This window comes from Pristis pectinata, chromosome 37 (genome assembly GCF_009764475.1).
Source record: "Pristis pectinata isolate sPriPec2 chromosome 37, sPriPec2.1.pri, whole genome shotgun sequence".
NCBI lineage: Eukaryota > Metazoa > Chordata > Chondrichthyes > Rhinopristiformes > Pristidae > Pristis > Pristis pectinata.
In genome coordinates, this window is record NC_067440.1 from 11,289,213 (window position 1) to 11,314,754 (window position 25,542).

The following is a 25,542-nucleotide window of genomic DNA, read 5'->3' on the forward strand; positions in this document are numbered from 1 at the left end:
TTGGGCGGGGAACCTGCAGGTGGTGGTGTTCCCCCTGGAGCCTACCCAACCCCTCCCCCCCCCCCCACTGCCCTCGTCCTTCCTGAAGGCAAGAGGTGGTGGGTTTGGGAGTAGCCTGGGTGAGTAATGGGGGCATTTTGGCACTGCCTCCCCTCACCAACCATTGCCCCTGCTGCCTGTCCATTCCCTTGTTCCTCCCCCTCCTCTTCCCCTATTGCCTCTTGTTCCCCTTGTCCGCAGTTACCCCACAGTGACCCCCTCCCCTTCCTATTACCACCCCCCACCTGCCTGAACTCCCCACCTTCCTGTTACCGCTGCCCCTTCCTCCTGCCTCCCCTCCCCACAGTTGCCCCTCTTGTTGCAGCACGTTGTTCACGCCACTACCTCCTGATTTGTCAGTCTAGTTGCCCCTCTAATTGCCCCACTTCTTGCCCCCCTGTTGCCCCTACAGTTCTCCTGCCCCCCCCCCCCCCCCCCCCCCCCCCCCCCCCCCCCCCCCCCGTCAGTGCTCTGCTCCCTCCGGGCACTGACGTACTGGATCTAAGTCCCACCCCACTGGAAACCACTGTGGCATTAGACAAACCCACACCGTTCAGTGTTAGAGCCACGAACACACAGGACACAGCTCAAGGGGCATGGCCTCTCTCAGGGAAATCTGCTGGCTGAGCTCTTGGTTTGCCCTGGGGTCACTGCTGATGTGGTCGGGTAAGGTCCACGGTTCTGTGGCTGCTTGTTTCCGTTCACCTGTTCCTGCCGATCGCAGGCCAGGCAGTGTCAGAGTCTGGTGGGGAAGGATAGCTTTACGGGGATAGGGAGGGGTGTCAGGGCCGGAGGGGGTTACCGAGACAGGGAGGGTTGTAGGGGAGAGAGGGGGGGTTACAGAGACGGGGAGGGGTGTAGGGGCTGGATGGGGTTACACAGGGAGGGGTGTAGAGGGTTACAGGCACAGGGAGGGGTGTAGGGGAGGGAGGGAGAGGGTTACAGAGACAGGGAGGGGTGTAGGGGAGGGAGGGGGTTACAGAGACAGGGAGGGTGTTGGGGTCAGAGGGAGTTATAGAGACGTGGGAGAGGGGTGTAGGGGAGGGAGGGGGTTACGGAGGTGGAGTGGGGTGTCAGAACTGGAGAGGGTTTCACTCAAGATCGTGAGTTGGCCATCCTCAAGCAGGAAGCCATGAGAAGAGGTTCCCATGAGCAGCACTGTCTCGGGGAGTCTGGTGCAGGGACGGAACGGGAGAGTCTGGGAGAGCAGCTGTCCACCGCCACATCCCCGAATCTGTCACCACATTAGATTCATGTCTCCACAGCCCTGGCTTTTAAATCAGAGTTGCTGGATGAAGGTTGCTGCAAAGAATTTTTTCCGAAAAAATGGAAAGAAAGTGCCTTTGGAGAATTTTCACCAAGTTATAAGATGATAAGACACTGCGCCAAGACACAGTCTGCCCTTCTGTGAGTATGGGCTGCATGATTCTCATTACTGGGGTAACGCAGCTGGGTCCCATTAACAAGCTGCCTCTGACGGGAACCTCCGACCCGTGCTCTCCCTGACCCCGGGTGTGTGTGATGGGACGGTGTGGAGGGAGCTTCACCCTGTCCCTGACCCCGGGTGTGTGTGATGGGACGGTGTGGGGGGAGCTTCACTCTGTGTCTAACCTCAGGAGTGTGTATGGAGGAAGTTTCACACAGTCGCTACCTCACATAAGTTGTACAGAGCAGGCCGTGGTTTGGGGGGCAGTGCCAACCACTCTGGTGGGTCAGCGGACCCCCTGCCCCGGGGTGGATGGGGAAACCCAGCGAGGGAGATACCCATCGGTCCCTTGTCCGCTGCTGAACCTCATCTCCTGTTCCCTTCACAGTGTGAACCACAAGAGGCGGGGGAAGGTGTGCCTGAACTTCAGTCTGCCCTGGGTGAAGAAACTTAAGGATTATATCGATAATGGTAATCTCAGCAGCACTGCAGCACAAACAGAAGCCAGTCGGCCCATCGAGAACATCCCAGCCCCTGGAAGACCATCCCCATTACCACCACTGTGTGAATGGTCCCTCAATGTGTCCGTAACTTTCCCTCTCAACTCTTCCTCCAACCCAGTTGGCACCCTGTCCCGGACGTGCATATAAAAGGCCCCACCCCAACATCTGACCCCTATATTGTGCCCCCAGAAGTTTAACGGCAGATCTCAAAACAGCAAGTTTATTTTGTAATTCACACATCACGTGGAAGACCCAAAGAGTTTGCTCGTAGCTACTGGATAGGAAGATTATGGAGGTTTGAGCTTCATTGTGAAGAATGTGGATCATCAAAGTCGGGAGGTGTTGATGCAATCTAACAGGGCGCTGGTGAGAGGGACCTGGAGAACTGGGTAGAGTTTTGGAGACCACCTTCTCTCGCTCCCACCTAAAGCAGTTGTCTCTTGAATGCCCTTGGTGTGTGCAGGATCTGTAATATTTTGCAGATCCAACAAAGAGGCATTTATCTGACCCCCTTGCTTACAGAGTTCACCCCCACCTCTGTCCACCTACAGAGAGACAATCGGTGGAGACACAACAACATCTTCAGGGTGAGTCCTACCCACCCATCTCGCTCCAGCTCGCGTCCCACAGCGAGGTCTCTCCACACGTGGAGAGCACAAATCTCCCCTGTGCTCCAAGTGTCTCTCCTGCCCTCCCGTGACTCTCCTGTTCTTCAAATGTCCGTCAACCTCCTGTGGAGACGGAGTCACTGTGGAGACCAGCTTCCCCCTCCCCACCTAAAGCAGTTGTCACTTGAATGCCCTTGGTGAGTCACTGACTCTGGCTCCACAGCTCTTAGTGGAGAATTCCAAAGACTGAAATTGGAACTGGTTTATTATTGTCACAGGTACCGAGGTGAAGTGAAAAACTTTGTTTTGCATGCTGTCCATACAGATCATTTCATCACGTCAGTACATTGAGGTAGTACAAGGGAAAACAATAACAGAATGCAGAATAAAGTGTCACAGTTACAGAGAAAGTGCAGTGCAGGCAGACAATAAGGTGCAAGGTCATGACGAGGTAGATTGTGAGGTCAAGAGTCCATCTTATCGTACAAGAGGTCCGTTCAATCGTCTTATAACAGCGGGATAGAAGCTGTCCTTGAGCCTGGTGGTACGTGCTTTCAGGCTGCCGGATGGGAGAGGGGAGACGAGCGAATGTCCCGGGTGGGAGGGGACTTTGATTCTGTCGGCTGCTTTCCCGAGGCAGCAGGAAGTGTCGACAAGAGTCCGTGGAGGGGAGGCTGGTTTCTGTGACGGACCGGGCTGTGTCCACATCTCTCTGCAATTCCTCTTCACCTCGGTCTGAAATGGGCGACACCCCCACCACCATTCTGAAACCATACCCCCAGGTTCTCAAAGCTCCCACCATCCCCACTGTGATTCCCACCCTCATGATCTTTTGTTTCGATACCGTTGCCTCTCACTCTTCTGAACACCATGGGCCCAACCTGCTGAAGCATTCATTAAATGACCTCGCCGTCCCAGCCATTAACCCAGTGAACCTTCTCGCAACTGTCTCCAATGCAGGCAGGTCGTCTCGTAAACAAGGAGACCAAACCTGCACACAGTGCTCCAAGTGTGGCCTCACCAGCTTCTATGCATATCCTGTTCATATCCTGTTCATATCCTTTCACTCATCCTGCTGATATCCCCCCGTGGACTCTGCGTGACCTGCTCAGAAATTGCTAACTCATTGGTCAGTTTGACTGCTGGATTCTTGGCCCCCTACATCCAACCCCGTGTGTGCTCGAGGTCCCGGCTCTGATCCCTGAGACAGGCCGCTACTTACTGAGGGGGAATCGGAAATGATCCGTGTATCCCGTGAGCTTTTTCCACGCAGTGCTCCGGGCTGTCAGTCAGTGGATCAGAGGGTCATGCTCCCTCATGTATGAGTCACAAGTGGGGCTTGCTCCGGGGTACAATCCACGCCACACTGTGGGAGGGACGGTGAGGAGGGAGCGCTGCACTGGGGGAGGGGCAGTGAGGAGAGAGCGCCAGACTGACCCAATGCATCTCCTATACACAACAGCCCAGAACAGAGCCAGCCTCCCGAGAGCAGTGAAACAGTTCGACAGCAGAGATACAACGCCTGGGAGACAGGCAACCACGGGGGCAAATCCGAGATCCGATGGCCTCTCCTCAATCCTGCCCACCACAGCTGTTTGGAATTCCACTCTCTCTGTCAAGACAACACAAAGTAAGATGGCTATTGTGTGTGGAGATGTACTCGCCAGAGAGACAGAGACGGGGGATAGTGTCGAATCCAGGCAGAGGTTGCTGGCGGAAGGATATATTTCCAATTGGAGGTCTGTCACCGGTGGTGTTCCGCGAGGATCAGTGCTAAGAAAGTAGGTTTAATGAGCAAGTCTGCAGACGGTGATGCTGTGGATAGTCAGGAAGGTTGTCTAAGGATACAGAGGGTTATTGATCAGTTGGAAAGTTGGGCAAAACATTGGAATTGGAATTGTTTATTATTATAACGTGTACCGAGGTACAGTGAAAAGCTTGTCCTGCACACCGTTCGTACAGGTCAATTCATTACACAGTGCAATGAGGTAGTACAAGGGAAAACAATAACAGAATGCAGAATAAATGTTACAGCTACAGAGAAAGTGCAGTGCAGGCAGACAATAAGGTGCAAGGTCCAGAACATGATAGGTTGTGAGGTCAAAAGTCCATCTTATTGTACTAGAGAACTGTTCAACAATCTTATAACAGCGGGACAGAAGCTGTCCTTGAGCCTGGTGGTACGTGCTTTCAGGCTTTTGTAACTTCTGCCCACTGGGAGGGGGGAGAAGAGAGAATGTGCAGGTTGGGTGGGGTCTTTGATTATGCTGGCTGCTTTACCGAGGCAGCGAGAAGTGTAGACAGTCCACGGAGGGGAGGCTGGTTTCCGTGATGCGCTGGGCTGTGTCCACAACTCTCTGCAGTTTCTTGCAGTCCCGGGCAGAGCAGTTGCCGTACCAAGCCGTGATACATCCAGATAGGATACTTTCTATGGCGCATCGATAAAAGTTGGTGAGTGTCAAAGGGGACATGCCAAATTTCTATATCAGTAGTGAGGGTCAATGGGGACACTAATCCAGACATGTGCAAGGTGATGTGTTTTGGGAAGTCAAATAGGTGTAGGACATATATTGTAAATGGTCGGGCCCCAGGGAGTGCTGACGAACAGAGAGACCTTGGGGTACAAATCCACAGATCACTGAGAGAGGCAGTACGGGTGGATAGGCTGGTGAAGAAGGCATCTGGCACACTTGCCTCCGTAGGTCAGGGAACGGAATATGAGAGTTGTGATGTTATGCTACAAAGGTTAGGCCCTACTTGGAGTGTGTGTGCAGCTTTGGTCACCACACTATAGGGAAGGTGTGGATAGAATAGACGGTCAAAATCGATGGTAGGACCATCGACAACAAGTGGGCTCAGGCTTAAGTCAAGAGGAAGGAGTTTTAAAGGGGACCTGAGGGGTAAGTTTTTTTACACAGAGTGGATGATATCTGGAACGTGCTGCCAGAGGAGGTAGTGGAATGTACAATCACAACGTCTAAGAGACATTTAGACCAACACTTGAACAGGCAGAGAACCAGTCCTAATGCAAGCAAATGGAATCAGTGTTGATGGGGGAAAGGGTCAACATTGACGAGGTGTGTCCGGGGGCCTGTTTCTGTGCTGTACAATGCTGGTGTTTCCAATGAGTCACGTCAGGAATCCCTCCCTAAACCCACTGGTGTCCGACCACGTTAGTCTGGGGTCGGCCATGTTGGAGAGGAATGAGTGTAAAATTGGCAGGACCCTGGGGTAGATCCACAGTTCTGCTCCCCAGGTTTAGGGATGTACTTGCGTTGGGGATCGTGCAGAGAACGTTGGGTCTTGGGGTGAAGGAGGTGCCTTGGAGAAGCTGAGCAAGGTGCACTGGAGTCTGGAGAGGTGTCCTTGAGTTTGATTCATATCTCCTCTATGAGCTCCCAAACCCAGAGGAATGGAATTCAGGGAAAGTCCGTGTCGATGGAGATAGGATTCAGGGAAAGTCCGTGTCGATGGAGATAGGATTCAGGGAAAGTCCGTGTCGAGGGAGCTGGGATTCAGGGAAAGTCCGTGTCGAGGAAGCTGATTAAAGGGAAAATCCATGATCATTAGCTAGGATTTGGGGAGAGTCCGTGACTTGTGGAGAATCTGTGATCGGGAGCTAGGGATTTGGGGAGAGTCCACGATCGGAAAATGGGCGTGTCCATACATGGGGTCCCGAACCACTGCCCCTTGTCACCAAAGGTCTGAGCCTGTCCACAGCCCCTGAACCGACCACAACCCTCTCCCTGTTGGAGGAGCGTTTGACGTCTCTGGGCCTGTACTCGATGAAGTTCAGAAGGATGGGGCAGGGAATCTCATTGAAACCTACCAGACACAAAGGCCTGGACAGAGTGGACGTGGAGGGGATGCTTCCATCAGTGGGAGAGTCCAGGATCCGAGGGCACAGCCTCGGAATAAAGGGACGTCCCTTTAGAACTGAGATGAGGAGGAATTTCTTCAGCCAGAGGGCGGTGAATCTGTGGAATTCGTTGCCACAGGGGGCAAGTCATTGGGTGTATTGAAGGCAGAGATTGATGGGTTCTTGATCGGTGAGGGGGTTAAGGATTACAGGGAGAAAGTGGGAGAATGCGAGAAAAAAATCAGCCCTGATTGAATGGTGGAGCAGACTCGATGGGCTGAATGGCCTAATTCTGCCCCTTTTCCTTATGGTTCCCAAACAGGCAGCATGGAAACTCCAACATGGACTCCACCAGATCATCGACCAGTGACTGCAACCTCTGACCAAACACCAGGCGCTAACCCCTCAACACCAGAGGAAGAGAAGTCCGTGGTGATCTCGACGGTATTCCCCGGACCCACTCCCCCTCTGGGAATGAGGGGACGGAGCTCGGAATCCTCATCTCTTTCCCTCACCTCCGGTCAGTATTCCATTCCGGACACTCCTCCTCCCCCCTCACTGCCCCTCCTGCAGCGCGCCGCTCCCCCCTCACTGCCCCTCCTGCAGCGCGCCGCTCCCCCCTCACTGCCCCTCCTGCAGCGCGCCGCTCCCCCCTCACTGCCCCTCCTGCAGCGCGCCGCTCCCCGCTCACTGCCCCTCCTGCAGCGCGCCGCTCCCCCCTCACTGCCCCTCCTGCAGCGCGCCGCTCCCCCCTCACTGCCCCTCCTGCAGCGCGCCGCTCCCCCCTCACTGCCCCTCCTGCAGCGCGCCGCTCCCCCCTCACTGCCCCCGCTCCCTCCTCACTGCCCCACACACGTGCTTGTGTGCTGGACATGGGATTTTAACCCACAAGTCTCCAATTTGGAGATGTGAGCAAACAAAGATTGAAGGAGGGAGGGAGGGAAATAGAGAAAGAGGGGGAGGGGGGAGAGAGAGGGAGACGGGGGGAGGGAGGGGGATAGAGGTGGGGAGAGAGAGAGAGAGGGAGATCTATGCACAGCACCAAGGTAGAATGAGCGAGAGAGGGAGAGAGGCAAGAACAGGGTTAACCAGTGTCAGTGAACCACTTGGCCCTGATACACTTTCATTTCTTAATGCAGCCCAGAGTGAATAGAACAAGTGCTTTTCCCAGGAAAACAGGAAGTAGGGATAGGAGCTTTAGAAAGTCATCAAACAGAAGCTGTGCAGCTGGCAATTGTCAACCTCATCAAATAAATGTCCCTCTGCTGCCTGTCAATCTCTGTCGCTCTCTCTCTGTCGCTTTCTCTCTCTGTCTCTGTCTCTCTCTTTCCCTCACACTTTCTCTCTCTCTCCGTCTAATCTGTTTTTCTCTCTCTTTTTACCTTAATCTCTCTTTCTTTCTCTCTTTATCCCTTCCTGCCTCCTTCTCTCTCTTTTTTCCTTACTCTCTCTCTCCCCCTCTCTCCCTTCCTGCCTCATTCTCTCAATCTATTTCTCTCTTTCCAACTTCTCTCTCCCTGCCACATTCCCTCTTTCCTACTCCCTCCCCCCCTCTCTCCCCCTCTCTCTCTCTCTCCCCCCCTCTCTCTCTCCCTCTCTCTCTCCCTCCCCCCCTCTCTCTCTCTCTCTCCCCCCCTCTCTCTCTCCCTCTCTCTCTCTCTCTCCCTCTCTCCCTCTCTCTCTCTTTCTCTCCTCTCTCTCTTTCTGTCTCACACTTTCTGCCAAGGTCACTGGGTCCAAACCCCGGAACTCCCTCCCCAGCAGCACTGCGGGAGCACCTTCCCCAGAAGGACTGTAGCGGTTCGAGGAGGCGTTTCACCCCCACCTTCGGAAGGGGCTATAACTGCTGGCCTTCCCAGAACTCTCCAGATCCCAGGAATTATGAACAAAACATTGGGTTAGACGGAGCACGGGTGACGACGGAGAATGAGGGACAGACTAGAGGGAGCGAACATCCCGTCGCAATGCGTCCTGGTTTCCATCTCTAATTCCTGTGTTTTCCATCCAACAGGGCACAGAGGTTCCAAGGAGAATTTTTCAGAGGGCGGGATGTTCACCACTGATTCCAGTTCGGAGGGGAGCCATGAGTCACGGGTGCAACTATCCAACAGCAAGGCGGCATTGCTGATCTTCATTCCCGTCAGCTTCCTCCTCCTCCTCCTGTCCATCACTGCCTACAAATGGTGCAAGAAGTCCAAGTTAACAGGTGGGGGCAACTTTTTTCCCTCAAGGCAGAAGAAGGAGGCCACTCAGCCCATTCCCCCCTGTGACAACAGCTGAGTCATTTGGCTCTATAACCGCCTGCTGTCCAACACTGCCCTCAGAGAGGGAGCAGGGTCAAGGTCGAGTTTATTGTCATCTGCACAAGTCCATGTGTGCATGGGTGCAATGAAAAACTTACTTGCAGCAGCATCACAGGCACAGAGCACCAGATAAGCAGCATTCACAAGAAAAACATAAATTAAACTTAAATTGTACACAATTTTTGCAAGAAAGAACACAATTAGAACATTGTAGTGCAAAGTGGTCCCAGTGTTGCTGTACTGAGGCAGTGATTAGGGTTGTGCCGGTCAGTTCAAGAACCGAATGGTTGAAGGGAAGTAGCTGTTCCTGAACCTGGTGGTGTGGGACTTCAGGCTTCTGTACCTCCTGCCCGATGGGAGCTGTGAGAAGATGGCACAGCCCGGATGGTGGGGATCTTTGATGATGGATGTTGCCTTCTTGAGGCAACGCCTCCTGTAGATACTCCCGATGGTGGGGAGGGATGTGCCCGTGATGTATTGGGCTGAGTCCACGAATCTCTGCAGCTTCTAATGAGATGGAGAGAGAGGTCCCACTGCAGTTACAATAAGATCCTAGTCCGATAAGACAGACTCCTGACCTCACAACCTAACTCGTCGTGTCAGAATCAAAGACCCCACCCACCCCGGACATTCTCTCTTCTCCCCCCTCCCAGCAGGCAGAAGATACAAAATCCTGAAAGCACGTACCACCAGGCTCAAGGACAGCTTCTATTCCACTGTTATAAGACTATTGAACGGTCCCCTAGTACGATAAGATGGACTCCTGACCTCACAATCTACCTCATTATGACCTTATTACCTGCCTGCACTGCACTTTCTCTGTAACAGTAACACTTTATTCTGTATTCTGTTATTGCTTTACCTTGTACCACCTCTACGCACTGTTGTAATGAAATGGTCTGTACAGACGGCATGCAAAGCAAAGTTTGTCACTGTACCTTGGTACACGTGACAACAATAAACTGAGTTACCAGTTTAGTTAGAACAGCACTCTCTGCTCCTTCACACCTCTGGTGTTCAACCTCAGGAGGTCTGGCTGCTCAGCTTGGGACGGGGGAGTCAGTCTGGACCCACCAGCTAGCGGACCATCCGGAGCCTAGGCTGGACCCTCGACCCTCGACCCTCGACCCATCCAGCGGAATTCCTCCACGTGACCTCTGTCCCTCCCTGCCCCAGGGTGACTGAACCCGTCAACACTGCCACAGCCAACTGGTGTCCACCACCAGAGTGGTAGACCCACCCCTTCCTGGGACTGCGTGTGTTCTCCTGGTTTGGAATCCGCCCTGATTTCCAAGGGGGGAGACCTATCGATCACTTTTATAAGGGATAGCAGACACAGGCTGGAGTGTCCTTTCCCAGGAGGAGGTCTGTCTGCAGAGTGACTCCCCTTCCAACACCCCATCTACAGGACACAGGTCAAGAGTGTGACAGGACACTCCCCTCCTGCCCGGGTGAGTGAGGGTCCAACAACTCCTGAGGAGCTCCACACCGCCCCGGGATGGAGCAGCCCGCTCGATCGGCACCCCGTCCACCCCCCCAAACACCCCCTCACAGTGCACCGTCTACAGAACGCACCGCGGTTACTCGCCCAGGCTACTCCGACACCACCCCCCAAACCACACCCCCCCCCCCGACCCCTCCCCAGCAGGAAGGACGAGGGCAGCGGGGGTGCAGGGGAGCGCCACCACCTGCAGGTTCCCCTCCCGGTCACACACCGTCCCAACTTGGAAATATCTTGCCGTTCCTTCACCGTCGCTGGGTCCAAGCCCTGGAACCCCCTCCCCACCAGCACCACGGGAGCACCTTCCCCAGAGGGACTGCAGTGGTTTGAAGGGGGCGGCTCAGCCTCGCCTTCCCAAGGGGCAGTCAGGGATGGGGAATAAATGCTGGTCTTCCTAGTGAGGCCCAGATCTGGAGAATGAAGACTGCAATCAATGAGAGAGAGGGCACCGTGCTAAAACCTGTCGCCGTTCCCTTTCCTCAGGCACCGAGCACCATTCCAACGCCTCCATCCGGTGACATCGAATGGATACCCATGTGTCGGTCAACGTGAGCCGCAGTGCAGCTGTTTGCAGTTTCAGTCATCGTTCCCTTCCGCCGGTCCCCATCGGTGTAACCCGTGTCAGCCCCATAACCTCCTGGCATCGTCTGATCCTGGACTGCCGGTCACTTCCACGGTGCGGCCGTCCCTTGGCACTGCCTCTCGCGCACGGCTCTCTCCTGGCACTAACCCAGCAAGTGTGGCGCTCCCCCCCCCACTCGCCGCCCGTCCCGCAGTGCGGAACTCCCTCACCGCCCCTCCCACAAGTCCACTGCTCCCGTGCTGCCCCACCAAACTGCTGCCGTGGGATTGTGCCCAGTTTCCCAGCGTGGGGACTCGAACCCTCGACCTCCATCCTCCAGGACGAGACGCCTCCGTTCTGGGCCCCGCGAAGTTTCTGATCACTTGGAAAAGAAACAAGAGAGTCCTGCAAACACTCAGCAGGTCGAGCAGCTACTGTGGAGAGAGAAACAATCCGAGTTTCAGATAAGGAACCCTTCCTTCATCTGCCCTGAGGGAGAAGGGTCAGGATGGGTTTGGAAATGCTGGTGGAACAGAGAGAATTTCTCGGATAAAATTACGCCACGTAGTAGCTGGAGTGTGAAGTAATGGGGGTACAGTTTGCTACTGTTATAGCATGATCTGACTGCACACAGAGGGAGAGAGTTAAGGGGACGGTGGGGGGGGGGGCAGCAAATTATATAAACAGACAGGAAGCCAGAGCAAGTTACTTACAGCTGGAGAATTCGATTCCGAGCCCTGCAGATTGCAGTGTGTTGACCGAAGATGAGGTGTTGTTCCTCCAGCTTGTGTTGGAATTCACCATAACAGAGCAAGAAGCCACAGACCGATTGGTGGGAGTGGGAATTGGACGGACAGTTAAAGGGACAGTGTCCGGAGCGCTGAGGGTCACTCCTGAGGACCGAGCGCAAAGTGGTCACCCAGTCTATGTTCGGTTTCTCTGGTCTCGAGGAGGTCTCATTGTGATCACCGGTACCAGCACAGTTTAAGGTGAGAAAGAGGGGAAAGATTTAAGGTGAGAGGTGAGAGATTTAAAAGGAACTTGAGGGGCAACTTTTTCACCCAGTGGGTGGTCCGTATGTGGAACGAGCTGCCAGAGGAAGTGGTTGAGGCAGGTACATTAACGACATTTAAAAGGTACTTGGACAGGTCACAAGATCACAAGACAAGGGAGCAGAAGCAGGCCATTCGGCCCATCGAGTCTGCTCCAAGGAAAGGGAAATAGAAATGAGAAATGGGGAATGGGGGAAGAAAAAAAACTATTCTAATCCCAATTTCCGGCCTTATCCCCATATCCCTTGATATCCTGACTATGTAGATATCTATCTATCTCCTCCTTGAACGCCCCCACTGATCTGGCCTCCACTGCTGTACGTGGCAAGGAGTTCCACAAATTCACCACCCTCTGGCTAAAGAAATTTTTCCTCATCTCTGTTTTGAAACTGTACCCTCTATTTCTAAGATTGTGCCCTCTGGTCCTGGACTCACCCACCAAGGGAAACAGCCTAGCCACATCTACTCTGTCCTTTCCTATCAATATTTTAAATGTCGCTATGAGGTCCCCTCTCATTCTTCTGTACTCCAGTGAGTACAGTCCAAGAGCCGACAAACGGTCTTCATACGTAAGCCCTTTCATTCCTGGAATCATCCTCGTAAATCTCCTCTGAACCCTCTCCAACGTCAACACATCCTTCCTAAGATGTGGGGCCCAAAACTGCGCACAATATTCCAAATGAGGCCTCACTGTCGCGTAGAGCCTCATCAACACTTCCTTACTTTTATACACTATACCTCTCGAAATGAATGCCAACATAGCATTCGCTTTCTTTACCACCGATCCAACCTGGTGGTTAACCTTTAAGGTATCCTGCACGAGTACCCCCAAGTCCCTTTGTACTTCCGTACTTTGAATTTTCTCTCCTCCTAGATAATAATCTGCCCGCTTATTTCTGCTTCCAAAGTGTACAACTGCACATTTCCCTACATTGAATCTCATCTGCCATTTCCTTGCCCATTCTCCTAAACTGTCTAGGTCCCTCTGCAACCTTCCTATCTCTTCAATACTCCCTACTCCTCCCCCTATCTTGGTGTCATCCGCAAACTTAGCCACGAAACCATTTATTCCATCATCCAAATCGTTAATGTACAAGGTAAAAAGGAGCGGTCCCGACACCGACCCCTGCGGCACACCACTAGTAATCGGTAACCAACCAGAACGAGATCCTTTTATTTCCACCCTTTGCTTCCTGTCAACCAGCCAATGCTCCACCCATTCTATTATCCTACCCGTAATTCCATGACCTCTCATCTTATTAATCAGTCTCTTGTGAGGCACCTTATCAAAGGCCTTTTGAAAGTCTAAATACACAACATCTACCGCCTCTCCCTTATCCACCTTGCCTGTGATTTCTTCAAAAAACTCCAATAGGTTGGTCAGGCAGGATCTTCCCTTCACAAAACCATGTTGGCTAGGACCTATCCTGCCCTGCGCCTCTAGGTATTCCGTAACCCCGTCTTTGAGGATAGATTCCAATAACTTTCCCACCACTGACGTCAGACTAATAGGTCTGTAATTTCCTTTATGCTGCCTCCCACCTTTCTTATACAACGGAACTACATTTGCAACCCTCCAGTCCTCCGGAACCACGCCGGAATCTATCGATTTCTTGAAAATTATCACCAATGCCTCCGCTATCTCTAAAGCCACCTCCTTCAAAACCCGGGGATGCACCTCATCCGGTCCGGGAGACATCAGTCTTTAGCCCATTTAGTTTTCCTAGCACCTTCTCCCTAGTAATCTTAACTGAACTCAATTCCATTTCGTGAGACTCCTGACTAACCGGCACATTGCTGATGTCCTCCACGGTGAAGACCGATGCAAAATATTCATTCAATTCCTCTGCCATCTCTCTATCGTCCATTATAATAGCTCCTGCACCGTTATCAATTGGTCCTATATCAACCCGTGTCTCTCTTTTACACCTTATGTATTTAAAAAAATCTCTTAGTATCCTTTCGAATGTTATCCGCCAACTTCCTTTCATAATTCATCTTTTCTTTCCTAATGACCTTCTTAGTTTCTCTCTGCAGGTTTTTAAAAGCTTCCCAGTCTTCTGTTTTCCCACTAATTTTTGCTTTTGCACGCCGCCCCTTTTGCTTTTATTTTAGCCTTCACATCTCTCGTTATCCACATTTGTGCCTTTTTTCCATTAAAAACCTTCTTTTTTCTTGGAATATATCTATCCTGCAATTTTCTTATTTCCTGTAGAAATTCCTTCCATTTCTCCTCTGCCGTCCCTCCAGCCAGCTTAGTCTTCCAATCAATTAGGGCCAACTCCTCTCTCATACCATTGTAATTTCCTTTGTTCCACTGAAATATCGATACACCAGTTATCAGCTTCTCCTTCTCAAACTTGAAACTGAACTCAATCATATTGTGATCACTGGTTCCCAGTGGTTCCTTTACCTTTAGTTCCCTAATCACCTCCGGTTCATTACACAGCACCCAATCCAAAACAGCCGATCCCCTGGTGGGCTCTTCAACAAGTTGCTCTAGAAAAATGTCCCTTAGACATTCCACAAACTCCCTCTCCTGAGTACTACCGCCATTCTGGATTTCCCAGTCCACCTTCATGTTAAAATCCCCCGTAATTATCTTCACATTGTCACTCTGGCATGCTTTTTCTATCTCAAACTGCAACTTATCGTCCACTTGCTGACTGCTATTAGGGGGCCTATATATGTCCTTTTACCCTTGCTATTTCTTAGCTCCACCCACAAGGATTCCACCTCCTCTGACCCAATATCCTTCCTTTCTATTGATTTTATATCACTACTAACCATCATGGACACACCTCCCCCTCTGCCTACCCCCCTATCCTTCCTATACACTGTGTACCCCTGGACATTCAGTTCCCAATCACATCCGTCATAAAGCCATGACTCGGTGATTGCCACAATGTCGTATTTACTAACCTGTAGTTGTGCCACTAGGTCATCTACTTTATTCCTAATGATACATGCATTTAAATATAGTACGTTTAGTCCAGTATCTGCTATTAAATTTGTTGTACTTCTATTGTTCAGCAGATTATCCTGACTTCTCACCTGCCTGTCCTTCTTACCATCTTCACTACATACTACCTTAGACATGTTCCTATATACCTCATCCCCTATCCTAACATTCTGTATCCTAACATCCTGACTTGTTGTACTTCTATTATTCAGCAAATTATCCTGACTTCTCACCTGCCTGTCCTTCTTGCCATCCTCATTGGACTTGTTTCTATAAACTCCCTCCTTTACCTTAGCATCTTGTAACCTAACATCCTGGTTTCCATCCCCCTGCCAGATCAATTTAAACCCTCCCCTACAACTAAATCAAACATTCCCACCAAGATATTGGAACCTCTGGAGTTTAGGTGCAACCCATCCTTAGCGAATAGGTCATGCCTCCCCCAAAAAAGCTCCCAATTATCCAAAAATCTGAAGCCCTGCCCCCTGCACCAGTCACTCAGCCACGCATTCATCTGCCAGAGCTTTCTATTCTTCCTATCATTGACACGTGGCACAGGTAGTAATCCTGAGATTACTACCCTTGAGGTCCTACTTCTCAACCTTCTCCCCAACGCCTTGTATTCCTCCTTCAGGACCTCTTCTCTTTTTCTACCTATGTCATTGGTACCTACATGTACCAAGACTTCTGGCTGCTCACCCTCTCCCCTCAGAATATTCTGGACCCGGTCCATGATATCCCGTACCCTGGCACCAGGGAGGCAACACACCATCCAAGACTCATTGTCAGTATTGCAGAATCTGCTATCCGTACCCCTTACTATAGAATCCCCAATAACCACTGCATTTCGCTTCCTCCACTGGACCACAGTACCAGGCACGGTGCCAAGGTCCCGGTTGCTGAGGTCTTCCTCTATCAGGTCATTCTCTCCAACCGAATCTAAAATGAGATATCGGTTTTTGAGGGGGACCGCCACAGAGGTGCTGTCTACAAACTCTATATAACTCCTATCTATTTCCTGCTCGCTCTCCCTAACCAACCGAAGGTCATCGAGCTGCAGCTCCAGACTCTCAATCCATTTCTTGAGGAGCCGCATCTCGGTGCACTTTGCGCAGATGTAGTTATCGGGGAGTCTGGTAGTCTCCCAGGGTCCCCTCATCTGACACTCCAAACATAAGACCAACCCTAGATGCATCTTGCTGAATACCACTGAGTTCAACAAATAAACTAATAACTTACCCCCTCTCTATTAGTCTCGCCTCTTTCCCGCTCTCGCCGAAGCCCATTGAGCCAAAGCCTAACCCAATCTGCTCCCTCACGTTCCGCTGCCCGCTCTGACGCTGCCCGCTAGATATGTTGGTCTGCTATTTAAATCGCCCGCGCGCTTCCGAGTGACGTCACACGCCTGCGCAGTCACTTGCCGCTATCCCGAATGCTAGAAGAAAAAAAAATCGCTCCTTGTTAATTTCTGGCATTCTCCGCTCTCTGGTCGCTGGAAAGGATACGGATAAGAAAGGTTTGGAGGGATAAGGGCCAAATGCGGGGAATGGGACCAGCTTAGATGGGAATCTTGGTTGGCATGGATCAGTTGGGCTGAAGGGCCTGTTTCCGTGCCCTGTGACTCCAATAGGAGAGGCTGGTGTGAAGCTCTGTCGCAGGCTTGAAGCTCTGCAGCTGTTCAATGCTGTAAATGTGCAATATTTTGTAATAAAATTATTATTTTTGGATGACCATGCAAGTATGAGCTTATCTTCACAACATTTTTTTCCAGTCTGTATTCTGTTTTAAGCCCGTTGAACATGGGCTCTCGTGCTGGGACCCACCCAAACTTTGCTGCCCCTTGTCCCAACTCACACCATTCATCCAGGAAGGGGAACTTTGCACATGGTCCCTCAGCTTTCACCAGGAAGGAGCACTTCGCACATGGTCCCTCAATATTCTCCACGAAGGGGACTACGCACACGGTCCCTCAGTGGCCTCCTCTCTATTGGACCAAGACCTCAATTGGTGTGGTCCACGTGGTAACTGGTGGGCAACTGCTATTCCACTCCAGAAGGAATCACGCAGGGCACTTTCTGTTCTGCATTGGCAGCGACATATCCTCAATCCCGAGGGACTGCCAATGGAAAAAGGAGATTAGTTGATTCTGATCTCCTGTAAAGGTCAACATTCCATTTCCCTCCCCAACTGCTTGATTAACATTGAGTCAGACAGCATAGAAACAGGCCCTTCGGCCCATCGAGTCCATTAAGCACCCATTTACATTGATCCCATGTTATTCTCCCCGCATTCCCATCAATTCCCCCCAGATTCTACCCCCTCACCCACACACTAGTTGGGATGTGGGAGGAAACTGGACCATCTGGGGCTGTAAACTCCACACACACACACACACACACACACACACACACACACACACACACACACACACACACACACACACACACACACACACACACAGCGCCGGAGGCTGGGATTGAACTCTGCTCTCTGGGGCTGTGAGGCAGTGGCTCTGCCTTCTGCGCCACCCTTTATGGGAGATGTTCTCATTTTGAATTGGCCCTGTCTGTATCGATGGTGCTGAGGTGAAGATGGATGACAGCTGAGGTTCCTCGGGTGTAAGTATCACCAACAACTTGTCCTGGTCCGATCACATAGACGCCACGGCCAAGAAAACACGCCGACACCTCTACTTCCTCAGAAGATGAAGGAAATTTGGCATATCCCTGATGACCCTCACCAATTTTTACAGATGAACCACAGAAAGCATCCCATCCGGATGCATCACACCTTGGGACGGCAACCCTGCGCGAGTCGTCAGTGGCTCTACTTCGTTAGGAGTTTGAGGAGATTCGGTCTGTCACCAAAGACTCCTGCAAATTTCTACAGATGTACGGTGGGGAGCATTCTGACTGGTTGCATCACCGCCTGGTGTGGAGGCTCCAATGCACAGGATCACAAGAGGCTGCAGAGGGGTGTAGACTCAGCCAGCTCCATCACGGGCACAACCCTCCCCACCATCGAGGACATCTTCAATAGTCGGTGCCTCAAAAAGGCGGCATCCATCACTAAGAACCCTCACCACCCGGGACATTGCCCACTTCTCGTTACTACCATCGGGGAGGAGGTACAGGAGCCCGAAGACCCACACTCAGTGATTCAGGAACAGCTTCTTCCCCTCCGCCATCAGATTTCTGAACGGTCCATGAACCCATGAACACTACCTCGTTATTCCTCTTTTGCACTATTTATTTATTTTTGTAACTTGTAGCAATTTTTACGTCTTTATGTCTCGCACTGTACTGCTGCCGCAAAACAATACATTTCACAACATATGTCAGTGATAATAAATCTGATTCTGATTCTGAACATAATCAAGGATCCCTCCCAGCCTGGACATTTTCTCTTCTCCCCCCTCCTGTCGGGCAGAAGATACAAAAGCCTGAAAGCACGTTCCACCAGGCTCAAGGGCAGCTTCTATCCTGCTGTTATCAGAGACTTGAAGAGACCTCCCAGACATTAAAAGTTGAGCTCTTGATCTCACAATCTACCTTGTCGTGCCCTTGCACCATATTGTCTGCGTGCACTGCACTTTCTCTGCAGCTGTAACACTACATTCTGCATTCTGTTTTCCTCTTTACTACTTCAATGTATTTCTGTACAGAATGATCTGTCTGGAAGGCATGCAAACAAAAGCTTTTCACATGTACACGTGATAATAGTCTTATCTCAGTACATGTGATAATAATAAACTAATTACCGATTCTGGTATTCTGGAAATTCTTGGCCAGTCACATCACTGTCTAATGCACAAGACCCTCAGAAAAATCTTGGCCTAATATAAAACACAGAACACAGAACAGTACAGCACAGGAACAGGCCCTTTGGCCCACAGTGTTGTGCTGAACTAATTAACCTAGTAATTAAATGCTTAACTAAACTAATCCCTTTTGCCTGCACAATGTCCATCTCCCTCCATTCTCTGCGCATTCATGTGCCTGTCTAGGAGCCCCTTAAACCCCTCTATCATATCTGCCTCCACCCCCACCCCTGGCAGCACATTCCAGGCACCCACTACTCTCTGTGTAAAAGAAAACTTGCCCTGCACATCTCCTTTGAACTTCCCCCCCTCACCTTAAATGTATGCCCTCTAGTATTGGACATTTTGACCCTGGGAAAAGATACTGGCTGTCTACTCTATCTGTGCCTCTCATAATCTTATAAACCTCTATCAGGTCTCCCCTCAGCCCCCGCCGCTCCAGAGAAAACAACCCAAGTTTGTCCGACCTCTCCTTATAGCTCATGCCCTCTAATCCAGGCAGCGTCCTGGTGAACTTCTTCTGCACCCTCTCCAAAGCCTCCACATCCTTCCTGTAACGGGGCGAACAGAATTGGATGCAATACTCCAGATGCAGTCCAGATGATATCTTGATGTTTACAACAGTTGCGTTATCACAATGGAGAACAAGGCCTGTTAACTTGATGTTCTCACCCTGGGAACTCTCCTAATACCCCGGAGAGCTTCTATTTTTTATGTTCCATTGAAGATGAATAAAATTAATCATTAAGCAGTGTTCAGCAGGGACTGTTGACTGCATATTTCAACCCAATTTCCTGTCCAACATGATATTTAATCCAAGACGAAGTCTGGCGAGATCTGTAAAACATGATGATGCTGGAACTGCAGCTGCAGTCCTTTGTGTCGCTGCCCAGTTCTGTAGCTGACAGACAGTTGTCCCACATTTGCCGCGACTCCATATGTTCGTGTGGGATCCCCGCACACCAGCTCCCTGGGAGCACAGTGGCGTAGCAGAAGAGGTGCTTCCTCACTGCTGCAGAGACCCTGGTTCGATCCCGACCTCCGGCGTGTGTGTGTGTGTGTGTGTGTGTGTGTGTGTGTGTGTGTGTGTGTGTGTGTGGAGTTTGCACTTTCTCCCTGTGACCGCGTGGGTTTCCCCCCGGGTGCTCCGGTTCCCTCCCACATCCCAACCACGTGCGGAGTCGGTGGGTTAATTGGTCGCTGTGACTCGCCCCCTGAGCGTGTGTGGGTGAGGGGTAGAATCTGGGGGGAGTTGACGGGAATGTGGCGAGATGAAATGGGATCGGTGCAAATGGGTGTTTGAAGGTTGGCATGGACTCGATGGGCCGAAGGGCCTGTTTCTGTGCTGTGCAACTCTGTGACTTGAAGAACTTTGCTCTGTCTCACAGTCATCCAGCCAGAAACACCTAAGCTACTCCCATTTGCCTGTGTTTGGCCCCTAAACCTTTCCTATCCGTGTACCTCTCCAAGTGCCTTTTAAATGTTGTTAATGTACCTGCCTCAACCACTTCCTCTGGCAGCTCGTTGCAATTACGGACCACCCTCCGGGTGAAATATTGCCCCTCAGGTCCCTTTTAAATCTCTCCCCTCTCACCCTAAACCTGTGCCCCCCCCCGTTCTTGATTCCCCAACCCTGGGGAAAAGACTGTGATCATTCACCCTGTCTACGCCCCTCATGAGTTTATACACCTTAAGGTCGCCCCTCGGCCTCCTTCGCTCCAGGGAAAAAGGTCCCAGCCTCTCGTTATACCTCAAGCCCTCCAGTCCCGGTAACGTCCTCGTGAATCTTCCCCGCACCCTTTGGCAGATGCCTCAAGGAGCAGGGGTTGAAACATTCAGGAGAAAGGGTAGTTGATGGTCGGCATGGATTTGATGGGCCAAAGGGCCTGTTGCTATGCCGTATATCTCTCTCTCACTATCTATCCCTGCCCTGGATACGTTCACCGACTCTGCCCCCACCCTGCCCCCCGCCCCCGTAGTTCCAGAGATCCCAGAGTGATCCCATTTCGGATGTCGGGATCGAACCTGGGTCTCCGAAGCTGTGAGTCAACAGTTCTACCTGATGTACCGCCCTTCCTGCCTCCTGACAGGTCTGAGTGTGAAACTGTATAAGATTGGCCTTTCTGGGATATTTCCAGTTCTGGTCGCCTCATTATAGGAAGGATGTGGAAGCGTTGGAAAGGATGCAGAGGAGATTTACCAGGATGCTGCCTGGCTTAGAGAGGATGCATTATGAGGAGGGACTGAGGGAGCTCAGGCTTTACTCTTTGGAGAGGAGGAGGATGAGAGGAGACATGATAGAGGTGTACAAAATATTAGGAGGAATAGATAGAGTGGACAGCCAGCGCCTCTTTCCCAGGGCACCAATGCTCAATACAAGAGGGCAAGGCTTTAAAGTAATGGGTGGGAAGTTCAAGGGAGATATCAGAGGGAGGTGTTTTACCCAGAGAGTGGTTGGGGCATGGAATGCGCTGCCTGGGGTGGTGGTGAAGGCAGGTACATTGGTCAAATTCAAGAGATTGCTAGATAAGCATATGGAGGAATTTAAAATAGAGGGATATGTGGGAGGAAGGGGTTAGATAGTCTTAGGCTGGGTTTAAAGGTCGGCACAACATTGTGGGCCGAAGGGCCTGTATTGTGCTGTACTGTTCTATGATTCTATGAAACGTGTCTGGGCTGAGCTGTGGATTACTGGGCTTGCTGAAGGTTAATCTCCACATTTATTCCAATTTCTTGGTGGGATTTAACTCCCTCTGAAGAGTCAAGGCCTTAGATGCTACTCCAGTAACTTCTGCCTGAAGAAGTTGGATCTGTACTCTTTGGGAGGTCAGAAGATCGAGGGGGTGACATGATTGAAACGTCTGAGGTCCTGAGGGGTCACAAGAGGGTAGATGTGGAGATAGTCCCACCAGCGGGAGTGTCTTCAACGAGGGGACACAGTTACCAGATGAGGGGATGGTCATTTAAAATGGAGGGCGGTTGGGGATTTAGAGTCATGGAGAGATACAACAGGGAAACAGGCCTTTCAGCCCATCGAATCCATGCTAACCATCAACTGCCCATTTACACTAATCCCACAATTAAACCCACAATCTCATCAGCTCCCCCCAGATTCTACCCCTCACCACACTCTGGAGACAATTCACAGCAGCCAATGAACCCACCGACCACCCCCCTGCCCCCATCTTTGGGATGTGGGAGGGAACCGGAGCACCCGGGGGGAAACCCACGTGGTCACAGGGAGAACGTGCAAACTCCACACACACACACACACACACACACACACACACACACACACACACACACACACACACACACACACACACACACACACACACACACACAGCACCAGAGCTCAGGAGTGAGCCATTGTCCTCACTGTGCTGTGCCTGAGCAGATAGCCTCAGATATCGGCAGGCACGGTAGTGTAGCGCTTAGCATAACGCTGTTACAGCGCCAGTGACCAGGGTTCAATTCTGGCCGCTGTCTGTAAGGAGTTTGTACGTTCTCCCCGTGTGTCTGCGTGGGTTTCCTCCAGGTGCTCCGGTTTCCTCCCACATTCCAAAGACGTACGGGTTAGGAAGTTGTGGGCATGCTATGTTGGCGCCGGAAGCGTGGCGACACTTGCGAGCTGCCCCCAGAACACTCTGCGCAAAAGGTGCATTTCGCTGTGTGTTTCGATGTACATGTGACTAATAAAGAAATCTTAAAATCTTAATCTTAATATCATCCTTTATTTTCCAATATTCTTACCCACTGTCTTAATCTAACTCCTTCGTCCGGATTTTGCACATAAGCTTGCCTTTGCAGGCTTTCTAATTCCTGGAAGAGCTGGTAGCCATTCAGCAAGTAATCATGCAGTTTACTGCTGGAAAACCCACAGCAGTAACTTCGTCACACGGATCACGAGGCATGGACACAAACAACAGTTCAAATTGCAGCTGTAATTAGAAAGTGATTTCATCTCAGGTTCAGTGTAGCTTTATTCCCCTCTGAGCTTTTCCAAGTTGATGGATCTTTTATTTGGAAACTCCCGGGATTTTCCCAGGAGGCTAAAGAAAGGAGCACATATCACCATGTAAACATTCAGCTCATTGATTGCTGGCTCTCAATCCCCGGCTAATTCTCCCACTCATCTGCACTCGTTCCTTTCCAAACAAGATTCCACCCCTCACCCACACACTTAGGGGGCAAGTTACAGCAGCCGGATTAACTCACCGATTCCACACGTCGCTGGGACATGGGAGGGAACCGGACCCCCCGGGGGAGACCCACAGGGTTACAGGGAGCACGTGCTAACTCCACACACACACATAGACAGTGACGGAGGTTGGGATCAAACCCAGCTCTCTCGCGCTGGGAGGCAGCGGCTCTACCTGAAAGAAGTTTACAAGAATCATAAATAGACAGCCAGTAACTTTTTCCCAGGGTCGAAATGTCAAATACCAGAGGACATGCATTTAAGATGAGAGGGGGGAAGTTCAAAGGAGATGTGCAGGGTAGGTTTTTTTTACACAGACAGTGTGGGTGCCTGGAATGTGCTGCCAGGGGTGGTGGTGGAGGCAGATACAATAGAGGCTCCTATATAGGCACATGAGTATGCAGAGAATGGACCGATGTGGACATTGTGTAGGCAGAAGTTCGAAGTCGAGCTTATTGTCATCTGCACACGTCCATGTGTGCACAGTTGCAGTGAAAAACTTACTTGCAGCAGCATCACGGGCACAGAGCATCAGATAAGCAGCATTCAAAAGGAAAACAAAAATTAAACATAAATTATGCACAATTTTTACAAGAAAGAGTACAATTAGAACAACAAAAAATCAATTTCAGTGCAAAGTGATCAAAGTGGTCCCAGTGCTGCTGTACTGAGGCAGTGATTAGGGTTGTGCAGGTTGGTTCAAGAACCGAATGGATGAAGGGAAGTAGCTGTTTCTGAACCTGGTGGTGTGGGACTTCAGGCTTCTGTACCTCCTGCCCGATGGGAGCTGTGAGAAGATGGCACGGCCCGGATGGTTTAGTGTCATGGTTAGCGTAACACTATTGCCGCGCCAGTGACCCGGGTTCAATTCCAGCCGCTGTCTGTAAGGAGTTTGTACGTTCTCCCCGTGTCTGTGTGGGTTTCCTCCGGGTGCTCCGGTTTCCTCCCACATTCCAAAGACGTACGGGTTAGGAAGTTGTGGGCACGCTATGTTGGCGCTGGAAGCGTGGCGACACTTGCGGGCTGCCCCCAGAACATTCTACGCAAAAGGATGTATTTCACTGTGTTTCGATGTCAATGTGACTAATAAAGAAATTTTACTTATCTTAGATGATCTTTGATAAAGGGGCTAGTGTAGTTAGACGTTCAATTACTAGTTTAGTTAGTTCAGCACAACACTGTGGGCCAAAGGGCCTGTTCCTGTACTGTACTGTTCTATGTTCTAACTGTTCCATACTTCTTCACCTCCAGGTTAAGATGTGTCCAAACACTTTTATACTACGTTTGTGAACCTACCTTGAATGCAGATGTTATGCTTTAGGTCAAGAGCAGGATTGACAGAGTCTTCTATGTATACCATGAAAAGTAGCTTCTCTAAGCTTTTTCTATACAAAAGTAAACCAGAGACCAGTACAGAGATAAAGACAGAGAGATACAGCTTCCTGCAACTCTTTGCCAAATTCAAAGTTCAGGAGGGAAAGTATGTTAAAGTTCTTGGCACTGCCAATTTAAAATATTTCTATTTGAAGCCCATTTAGCAGTCCAAGCTCCCCAAACTTCCTCTTGGTCAGCAAGGAACATTCTCAGCTGGAGCTGATCCCACGAACAGAACGTCATGATAATCAGGTGGATGGAATTGCATGTAATTTTCTCAGGAATATTCTGCCACCAGCCCTCGGAAGTCAGGCCCCTGGACTCGGGGGTTTGTGTCTTGTTGAAGAGGTGGTATCACTCCAGGGAGCTCCCTCCTCACCGCCCCTCCCACAGTGCGGCACTCCCTCCTCACTGCCCCTCCCACTGTGCAGTGCTCCTTCCAGACCAGGAGACTCAACCTGACCTCCGGAGAGGCATTTAACCAGAGCATTTACAGTCAAAACCAAAATACTGCAGATGCCAGGAACCTGAAGCAAAAACAAGGAAGGCTGGGAACACTCAGCAGGTCAGGCAGCCTCTGTGGGGAGAGAACAACGGTTAATGTTTCAGGTCAAGCAGACAAGCAGAGTCACAACAGAAGGACACGACCATAAACGAGTAGGCTTGTGGATGACACAAAAGTTGGTGGCGTTGTAGATAGTGGGAAGGTTGTCCAAGGATATAGCAGGATATAGATCAGTTGAAAAACTGGGTAGAGCAGAGGCAGATGGAGTTAAATCCTGACAAGTGTTAAGTTATACATTTTGGGACGTCAGATAGGGGAAGGACGGACACTGTAAATGGCAGGGCCCTAGGGAGTGTTGATGAACAGAGGGGCCTTGTGTTACAAGTCCTGAGATAGAACCATAGAACACTACAGCACAGAAAACAGGCCATTTGGCCCTTCTAGCCTGTGCCAAAACTTTATCCTGCTAGTCCCATTGACCTGCACCCAGTCCATAACCCTTCAGACCTCTCCCACCCTTGTATCTATCCAATTTATTCTTAAAAATTAAGAGTGAGCCCACATTTACCACGTCAGATGGCAGCCCGTTCCACACTCCCACCACTCTCTGAGTGAAGAATTTCCCCCTAATGTTCCCCCTAAACCTTTCACCCTAAAGCCACGTCCTCTGAAAGTGGCCACACAGGGTGGTGGCGGAGGCATAGGTTGTGGCGTAGAGACACGTTGCAGCTTTGCAGGTTAGACCACAGCTGGAGTACTGTACGCAGTTCTGGTCACCCCACTACAAGTGTTGCTGGAGAGAGCGCGGAAAGATGCAGGGATTTATC

The 25,542-nt window shown here is 50.9% G+C and overlaps 1 protein-coding gene across 1 annotated transcript; it reads left to right on the plus strand.

Moving 5' to 3' along the window:
• The first annotated feature begins 613 nt into the window (after window positions 1-613).
• LOC127586531 (uncharacterized) lies at window positions 614-11,526 on the plus strand. The gene is made up of 7 exons (XM_052044550.1): window positions 614-705; window positions 1,305-1,446; window positions 1,854-1,936; window positions 4,039-4,206; window positions 6,758-6,955; window positions 8,447-8,641; window positions 10,723-11,526. Exons 1-7 carry the CDS (start codon window positions 636-638, stop codon window positions 10,755-10,757), a joined length of 891 nt encoding a protein of 296 aa, XP_051900510.1. The 5' UTR covers window positions 614-635; the 3' UTR covers window positions 10,758-11,526.
• The last annotated feature ends 14,016 nt before the right edge of the window (window positions 11,527-25,542 follow it).

What these genes read in the sequence shown, in the direction of transcription:
- LOC127586531 (XM_052044550.1), top strand. Translation starts at nt 636, where the DNA reads ATGGCCTCTCTCAGGGAAATCTGCTGGCTGAGCTCTTGGTTTGCCCTG. An exon ending in AAGACACAGTCTGCCCTTCT is followed by an intron (nt 1,447 to 1,853) that starts GTGAGTATGGGC and finishes TTCCCTTCACAG; the next exon opens with TGTGAACCACAAGAGGCGGG. An exon ending in ATCTCTTTCCCTCACCTCCG is followed by an intron (nt 6,956 to 8,446) that starts GTCAGTATTCCA and finishes TCCATCCAACAG; the next exon opens with GGCACAGAGGTTCCAAGGAG.